At 33.1% G+C, this 9,489-nt stretch overlaps 1 protein-coding gene across 1 annotated transcript; it reads left to right on the forward strand.

Moving 5' to 3' along the window:
* The first annotated feature begins 724 nt into the window (after positions 1-724).
* Positions 725-1,852, forward strand: LOC115956958. Its single transcript, XM_031075220.1, has 2 exons — positions 725-1,024; positions 1,138-1,852. Exons 1-2 carry the CDS (start codon positions 853-855, stop codon positions 1,404-1,406), a joined length of 441 nt encoding a protein of 146 aa, XP_030931080.1. The 5' UTR covers positions 725-852; the 3' UTR covers positions 1,407-1,852.
* The last annotated feature ends 7,637 nt before the right edge of the window (positions 1,853-9,489 follow it).

Here is a 9,489-nt window from a genome sequence, read left to right on the forward strand (position 1 = left end):
TACATATTATACAACAAGGGTATAATAGTCAATTTATATAAATTACATTTTTCATCCTTCCCTTTTTCTCTCCAACCAAACAAAAGAGTTTTCCATCCTCCCACTTTTCTACCCCTCCAACCAAACATACAAGAGGGAAAACTAAATATTTTCCATCCTCTCACTTTTCTATCCTCCCACAATTTTCCATCCTCCCACTTTTCCACTCCTCCATCCAAACGGACCCTTAGTCCAAAGCCTCAATTGCAGGGATAAATGCTTCCCTTTTCCCGGAAACTACCCTGCACGCGCAACCATCACACTGATGGGTAAAGAACTTGGAAAAAACATTATCATATTCCTTTAGTAGACCTCCCTGAACAAGAAACTGTGACATCACTTTATCTTTGGCACTGCCGTGCGGTGCACCAGCAAAAGCAAAAGCAAAATCAATCAGACAGTCCCCTTCAACTCCAAAAGCCATAATAGTCTATGCCTGCTTAGTGCTTACATACACATTCACATTCACATTCACATTCGCTTTCATTTACTATACCAATAAAAAAGCCAAATCTAAATATTCTAATATAAATATAAAAATAAAAAACATAACTAACCTTTTTTTTGGGTAAGTAAATAAAAGTATAGAACAAAATAATTAAACCCAACTAACCTTCCCTTGAAATAACATAACTATATTAATAAAATATTCCCATTTGATTCAAATTTATAATATATAGTCACATTTGGTCCTTCACAGCACCAAGTAAACGAATTATAGCAACCGGCCCTTCTCTCACCTTTTACATCACCTCATTCATATATTATATATACTTTGCTCTGTCTAGTCAAGCTTGCTTCTTTCTTGTAACCATGTCTTCAATAATGAGTCCTCAAGGTGTAGTCTTTGCCACAGCCATGGCTGTGTCCGGCACTGTTGTCCTCCTTGTTCTTAAACTTCAAAAGTCTCTCCCAAATACCCAATTCTCTGTTGATCAAATTCCTCAGTCATCACAGCCAATTTTACGTTCTTGTCTCTCTTCTGGTACGCAAAAAAAATGGTCCTATATACATGCAGTACTATATACATGCTATTTATCTCTTTGTTTTTTTTTTTGCTAATGGGTGTTTTTTGTTTCTTTGTTTGGTGGCGTGTAGAGGAAAAGAAAAAGGAAAAGAAGAAGAAAAAAGTTCACTTTGCAAAGGATGTGGTGGATCCAAGTGGGGATGGAGAAGCGTATAGGAAGCAGCATGGTATAATTAGCAGCAATTCTTCTTCTTCTTCTTCATCATCATTAGCTTCATCACCAACACCAAAGTTAGAAAAGTATAGAGGTCAAACAAGAGGAATGCCTGCCAATAGGGTGGCTTTGTACAATGGAATTCTCAGGGATCGTGTGGTTCAACGAATGGGTTACTCTTATTGATCCAATTTCTGTGCAAAAATCTGTGTTTATGGTCTCCAATGTAGGCTTTTTTTTACCATTCTTCTTTTTAACTTTTAATTTTAGAATCTGTAATTAGGAATTGGAAAGGAGACCAAAGGCTTTTTCTTTTTTTTTGATGAGGAGACCAAAGGCTTTGATGGTTCCTGAAGTTCATGTTCTCATGGTCTGATTGGGAACAGGGTGAAACCTCTTGGAAGAGTAAAATTTCTTGGGGTTATGTAACTTATGTTCATAGTTGTTATTTTTTTCTGGAAAATTCTCTACCTTCTGTAAAATTTCTTGTTCTCTAGTTCACAAATGTGCTCAAAGAGTATCATGTAATCACAGTCTTTTCTCCCCTTTTTTTTTTAATAATCTTTTTTGGGTGCTTTTCTTTTTGGTTGGTCTGACATGTATGTAAATACAGGGACTGCTTAAAAGGCAAACATTGATGGTACTTTTCCTAATTTTCTTTGGTCCTACATGCTGTAATTTCAATTTACAGCATCTGTTTCATTACGTGGGGATTGTATTATTGAATCTTGTTGATAGGTGATGACATTTGTGTTTTCAAGTTATGTTGATTATTCATCCAAGAAAAAGCTGTGTTAAGTGGTTGGGCCATTGGATTCGTCCATTTATCATTGAGAATCAATTTTCTGACTAAGGCCATTGTTGATAGCCTTTTTTTTCCCACCTTCTTCAAGGAATATCAACGATTGTCATTGAAAACGGTTCAAGATCAAAATTGGATGTGCTTTTGGTTGTTTGTTTAACATAGAAATAGAAGTTTTAGTTCAATGTTGGAAAATTTGATTTGATAGAGTGTGTGTATATATATAAAGATTGTTTTATGGAAATAGCTAAAGTGAATAAAGAATGAAAAGAAGAAAATTATCATTTCTTTCTTCTAACGCTAATAATAACAAATTTAGTGTCAATGAGGTTATGTTCAAAAATTTTATATACGCCACAACTAAATAATTGACTAAAAAAGCATAAAGATATAATCCACTAGCAAAAGAAATGTTTATTAAAGAGAGAGAGGTATTCTTTTGACCATTAAAATCTGTGGTGCTTTCACAACCCTTTACGTTTCCAAATTTTCGTTTTGACATTTTATATTTGAATCCATTTTTATAGTGTCCTTTTTCATTTATGTTGATAATATGATAACACTTAATATTATATAGGTAACTTGGCTTAATGAATACTATTTATTTGACACTTAACAATCAAATTACAAATAAAAATGGATGATATAGTCAATATGAAAACAAAATCAAACATGAAGAGCTAAAATAAAATTTTTAAAACATAAAGAATTAAAATAAAAATAACCTTAGATTTTAAGTGTCAAAAATGTACTTTATCTTTTTTGGGGGGGGGGGGGAGGAATTTATCTAAATTCGTGATATTTAATGTAGTTTGATAAATATCCAATAAATTTTTAATTTTTATGGTCACATCCTAGGAATTGGTTCTCTAATGCACCCGTACATCTTTTTCTCTAATCACACTTCATGTACATCTTTTTCTCTAATCACACTTCATGTAACATTCAATTATTCTCCTTGGGCTAATTTTTTGCTGTGAGTGGATGAAAATAGTTAAAATATTAGACGGATTGGGTGTTAAATACTGCGCAATTTGGGGGGGGGGGGGGGGGGGAAACCAAAATAATTTTTTTTTTTAAGCTAAATAAAAATAAAATAAAATAAGTTGTATTTGGGCAAAGAATTCTTGGGTGGAAATGGATAGTATTATATTGTGTTCTACATGACGGCACATGGATTTTTACATTTTTCTAATTTTTCTTTTCTCATCGTTCTTCTGTTAAAATATTATCTCCTCTCATTCTCTTATGTGTATGCACATAAAAGGACTCATGTGCCATATGTGTATACATGTGTCACATGTGGATGTTTATGACATCTCCTTTTGACCACTTTTGGCATTGCTTAGTGACAAATGGAAAATTTTTTTCATGTCATGTCATGTGGACCTATTTATGTTGTGTTCTCCTTCCGACATGCATAACTCATCACATGCTCATGTCAATGCACATCGTGCATGGTGCATGAAATACAGCCATTTGGTCTCAACCCAAAGCTATGCTTCAAACAACCTTTGATTCTCAAAAAAAAAAAAATAATAATAAATAAAAAAGAAAAGAAGAAGAAGAAGAAGTTTCAACAAACTAACTATAATAAATGAAAAGACCTCTGCATTGACCCAACAAAACTTTATAATTTATTTATTTTGAGTAAAAGGATAGAACACGACCTTAATAATTGAAGCGAGAAAAATTGTTTTACCAAAAAAAAAAAGTGAGAAAAATTGAGTAATAGACTGATTTGCTGCTAGTTTCTAATATATCTTCTATTCTTACCCCCCCCCCCCCCCCCACCAAAAAAAAGAAGAAGTGCAAATTAAATTGCTATACATGAGAACTATTAAAAATTGAAATTACTTACTTCTATTGGGTAATTATTGACCATGCCCACTTAGCACCCGTTTCAACTTTCAAGTAGCTTATTTTTATTGGTTTAATAAGTAAAAAAAAAAAGGAATATTTCTAATCTTTTATATAAAAAAGAATAAAAATATAGTTATACTTAAACAAAATTAAAAAGTTGTATATAAGTCAAATAAGCTGAATAAATTAGGGGGAAAAACCTACAACAAACAAGTCCTTAGAAAACCTTAAAAAGAGAGGCCAAAAAAATTGACCAAGCCGATGGCTCCAATTTTTCTTCTTTGTAAATATCAGGGAAATGCAAGCCAACATTGAAGAAGGTCAAGTGCCAACCAATAAATCAATTTTAAATTTCATAGTTTTATTAAGGGTCCGGTTAATATGTACCCTTTAAACTATCCATTTTTAGAAATATTTTTTCAAGAATTGAAAAAATTGTCAATACTTTTTCAATTCTCGAAAAAAATTTTTTCAAAAATGAAAATTATTGTGTGCCCTTAAGGTACACATTAACAAAATCCTTTTCTTAAAGTAATGTTGAACCTCAAGTTCAAGACTTATTTAGGGCATGTGCTCCTTTCACATAAGAGACCTCATCACAGGCTTATATTTAAATGCACATCACATTCAACAACAACCAAAAAAAAAAAAAAAAAAAAAAGGTAAATGAACATCATGCCTGATGTGAGGTGTGAGGTGTGAGGTGTGAACACAGCCATTTGTCTCTGCTTCCTTTGATACGTTACTTTCTCAGCACAAAGCTATATTTTCAACCATCCAATTAATCAAATAAAAAGACCACTGCATTGACCCGTTCAAAACTTTATAATTATTGAAGTAACAAAATTGGTAAACGTGAGGGCCATTTTTTGAAAATGAAAAATTATTGAATTTTACTATTTCTCTCTTTGCTTGGTAATTATTGAAAAAGCTTACTTGGGAAGCCATTTGCCACCTAAATTATTTTATAATTCAAAATTTATGTATTTATGCTGCAGTATGCTATGCTGCACGAAAATCCTGCACAGCAGGTTCTACTCTTTGTAATTTCTTTCTCTGTTGCAATGCAATTTATATTCCCTTTCAAAAAAAAAAAAAAAAGGCAGTATGCTATATAATTATCAATTTATTTAAATGAAATAAAGAAGGACCAAGGGGTAAAAAAAACAAAAACAAAAAACAAAAAACCTATAAAGTTTGGTTTCAAACTCAAAAACTTCTGAAGGGGACACATCACACATGGCAAGCAGGTGTTGGAGACAGTTTAAGCAAGCAAAACGTCTAGACAAAAATTTGGCGTTTCATTGATTTTTGGAACTGAAATCTTTACATGACCTTCTTTATCCATTTTTTCGTCCATTTTCTGAGAGTATGGGCATCACTATGTTGTCTGTGGGGCTCATTTTTTTTGTTTCTTATTATGTTATATGTATATGTGATATTTTACTTTAATGTGTCCCTAGTGTGCCTGACAGCTCCATGTTCTAAAATTCTCTCGGTTGCACAACAAACGCGTATTGAATAATTGACCAATCATCCCCAATCAATGGAAAATAGAAAGCTGACAATAAAAAAAATTAAAAATTTGGGCCTTGGATAAAATTCTTTATCTTATCATTCAGCCCCTCAGCCCAATATGTTTGGATAATGAGCAATGCCAATCATGGTTGCAGGATAGAGACTGAGAGAGACGCAAAGAGCAAAGATGAATTGAGAAAAGAAAATATGGCCGGGTGACTAAAATTACCAAGATTGGAATTATTAATATGACATTTTTGTAAGACTTATTATGCAGCATGACAAAGTACATGATTCATTCGTGGAATTTTATTGAAAATTTCCTTCAACTTCAACTTGAAATTCAGCGGATTTGATTGTGGCTTTTACCCACACGCATTGGTTATGGTGAAAGACAGGCAACAAGTAACAACGACAATACATATATAAAATTATATATATTCAACCAACTAGTTGAAAATTCTCGACCTAAAACACTAATAAATTGCAGTACCATGTACATCTTGGTTTTAGGCATGCAAATGATACAATGGTCCCAGACCTCTAGTCTCCAGTCAAAGACAATGAAATTTGGGATCAATTTATTCGAGCAAAAGAGAACTTAAACAAGCAAGTTTCGTGTAAAATGAGTTAAATAACATAATATATGGGGCATGGTGAGCATAGGAACACTTTTGTAATGATATGAGTTTGAATAGAAAGTAATAGACTAAGGTCATGTGATGTGAATAATTAATGACCTTTGGATTAACTGACATGCCCACCCATAACGTTAGGACACGTTTTGTAAGTTCAATCTCATCATTTTAGGATACATCCAAAGTTAAATTCCTTTAAAGTCTTTATCCAACAACAAAAAAAAGACTCATGACTCATGTGAATAATGATTTGAAGTTTACTTTAAATCGCCTAGCTAGAATCATGTAGTTCAACAACTAACATCTTCTAATCCTGAATTAAAGTCATAAAAGTGCCAACAATTTTGGTATCTTTCTTATGCAAGTTGAAGAAGAAAAATTGGTAAACTTTAAATCTAACAACCAAATGCTTGTGCGTGTGCAATGATGCAAATTATCACTTCTTAAACCTGATCTTTCCACAAAATTTGACAGGAAAAATATCAATGTTCTTTCGTTTTGATCTAATCTTGAATGAAAGTCATAAAAGTGCCAACAATTTGGTAGCTTTCTTTTTTTTCCAATTTCCGATCATCAGATTTTTATTGAATTTCCAAGAAACCAAAAAAATTATTTGCACCCAATTATTATTATTATATTTTAAATCACTTATCAAAAATTATTATATTTTAGATTTTTTTTTTTTTTTTTTTTTTTTGCTGGTCATGGGTTTAAGTCCGAGAATCAATTTCTAAAAAAACATATATATGGATGTAAGGTTATCTACAACGACCTCTCTCATACCCCACAAAAAAGTGGGAGCTTTAAGCACCGAGTACAAGATTTTTATGTTGAATACTTTTTTTTTTTTTTTGACAATTTGTTTTGTTCTATTTTTTTGGTAAATTTATAGGTTAATAATAATTTTTTCCAAATTATGTATAGGAGAGGGTTATGGTTTTTTTTGTTTTTTTCCGCTTGAGTAATACTACGTCCAAATAAATTTCACAATAAATATGAGATGACAAGTTATCACTAATTCTAATTTGGGCTTGCCACTAAAATTATTTTTTTGTCTACCAATAACAGCTAATGACTTCTTGCCACCTAAAATTTATTGTAAAAATATTGTAAAAAATATTATGAACGTAGCATTTCTCAACTTCTTTTGGCCAAAACTCCCAAGGCTCATTGAATATAAGAAGTTTCCTTGATTTTACTTGTTTCATTGTGGAAAGTAGAAAATAAAAGTAACAAAATAAGTATGAAAATAGCTCTTGTGAACTCTACACCTCAAGATAGAAAAAGCTAAAGATGCTTTTGTATTATTGCCTTCAACGGGTAAAAAATTTGCATTATTATAGGTACCTGGTAGCCCTAGGAATAATAGTACATGTAAGTCTATGACATTCGTGTGAATACATATGAGCCGTCCAAAGTGGAATCCAGAAGCTTCTTCTCTTGGCAAAAGTTTTGAAGGTTCTCGAAATCTTCCTAGTGAATTTGTTCGCATAAAACAATGGTTTTTTTTTTTTTTTTAAAGGAACATTGAGGATAAATTCAGAAAAGAAAATTTGACTAATTACAAGATATAAACCTCCATATATTACAAAAATTAGGATAGAGGATTTTTATTTGTTCTTGATCTTACTTGGGACGTTCTACTAGGTACGATATCAAGTATTATAAATTTATAGTATCTTCTTATAGTTACTCCCAAAAATTAAGATTATTTTTAAGATTTTCCAATTTAATCATTTATTAATATTTTAACACTCAATTGGAATTCTCTCTTAATGATTAAGGTATAGGTAAAATGTTGGGTAAAGGACAAAATACCTCCATTTATTAGTCTTTATCATTTTACCTCACGACTTTTTAAATATTACACACACATGATGTGAATGTCTTGGTCTATGCAACGTACACACACAATACCACCTCCTTTCAAAGGTCTACGGGGCGGAGCCACATAGTGGCTTGTTGTGGCCCCTGCAAAAAAAAAAAAAAAATTTCCCATTAGACTATGAAGAAAAAATAAATAGGCCCCCCCAACATTAGACAGCCGGCCCCCCCTACCCATTTCTCACCCATTCTCCTAGCCCTCAATCAAAAATTAGGAACACCCTCAAATTAAAAAAAAAAAAAATTATCTGTTCTACTTTCAAGCAAGCAAAAAAAAAAAAAAAAAAAAAAAAAATTGTAACAGAGCCAAGCCCACGGCGAGCCCAATAGATTACAGAGGTAGCTCGCTCACGGCAAGCCCACGGATTCTCAACCAAAAAAAAAAAAAATCAATACAGAGAATCATAAATGAAACTCATCACGTCGCTGGCAAAGAAATCAAACCCATCACGTTGCTGGTAGAGAAATCAAATCCCAATACTGTTTATACAGAGCAAAAGCAAAACAAACTCCAGCAAACCAAACACAGAGGTGTTTATCTAAAAAAAAAATCCCCAATACACAAACCAAAACCAAACCCCAGCAAACCAAACCTAGTAACCCACGGTCACGTCGCCGCAGCTCGCTCGTCGTCATCGTCGTCGCTCGCCCCTCATCGCAGATCGCAGATCTTAGATCGGAGATCGCAGATCGCAGATCTTAGATCGGAGATCGCAAATCATAGATCAAAGATTGCAGATCGCTCTGCCTCTGCTTTGGTGCTCGGTGCTTCTTTCGGCCCTCCCTCAAGGTATTTCTCTCTTTTTCTCTCTAACTCTCTCTCAGTCTCTCTTTCTTTATCTCACTGAAATGAAAAAATAAAATGAAATTTTTGCAAATCGTATATCGATCATCGGAGATCGCAGATCGTTTTGCCTCTGCTCTGGTGCAGCGGTGCTCGTTGCTCCCTCCAGCAGTCCGGCCCTCCCTCAAGGTTTTTCTCTTTGACTCTCTCTCAGTCTCTCTCTCTCTTTATCTCACTGAATGAAAAAATGAAATGAAATTTATGAACGAGTCTCTCTCTTTATTCTTTAATAACCTATCTGATCTCAGTAAGTCGCTCTCTCTTTTGAACTGTGAGTCTCTTATTGGCTGGCTTTTGCTTTTTTCCTGTTTTTGTCTTTTTAAATTTGGCTTTATCTTATCCCTTTTTGTTGGTCAATGTGTTGGTGTTGGTGAAATATTGATTGTCATTTAGTGTAACGTGTATTGTGATTTATGATTGGCATTGTGAAATTTTCTGATTGCAGCTGGCTATTGTGATTGGGGCGCATGTTTTGCTTGTCTGTTGTCTATTGAGTAGGGTTGGGAGGGGGTAGATGGGCTCATGGGGCCGGGTAAACAATAATTAAAGCAATGTAATGTGCAGCACATTACACTGTTTTAATTATTGTGCTGCACATGGAATGTATAATGTTCGGCTCTTTTAATGTAATATGTACAAAGGGCTAAACAATATAACAAATTAAAGCAGTATAATTAATGACAAATAAATTAAAGCAATATAGTTTATTGTTACGCTAAA

This window comes from Quercus lobata, chromosome 2, assembly GCF_001633185.2.
Source record: "Quercus lobata isolate SW786 chromosome 2, ValleyOak3.0 Primary Assembly, whole genome shotgun sequence".
In the NCBI taxonomy this organism is placed as follows: domain Eukaryota; kingdom Viridiplantae; phylum Streptophyta; class Magnoliopsida; order Fagales; family Fagaceae; genus Quercus; species Quercus lobata.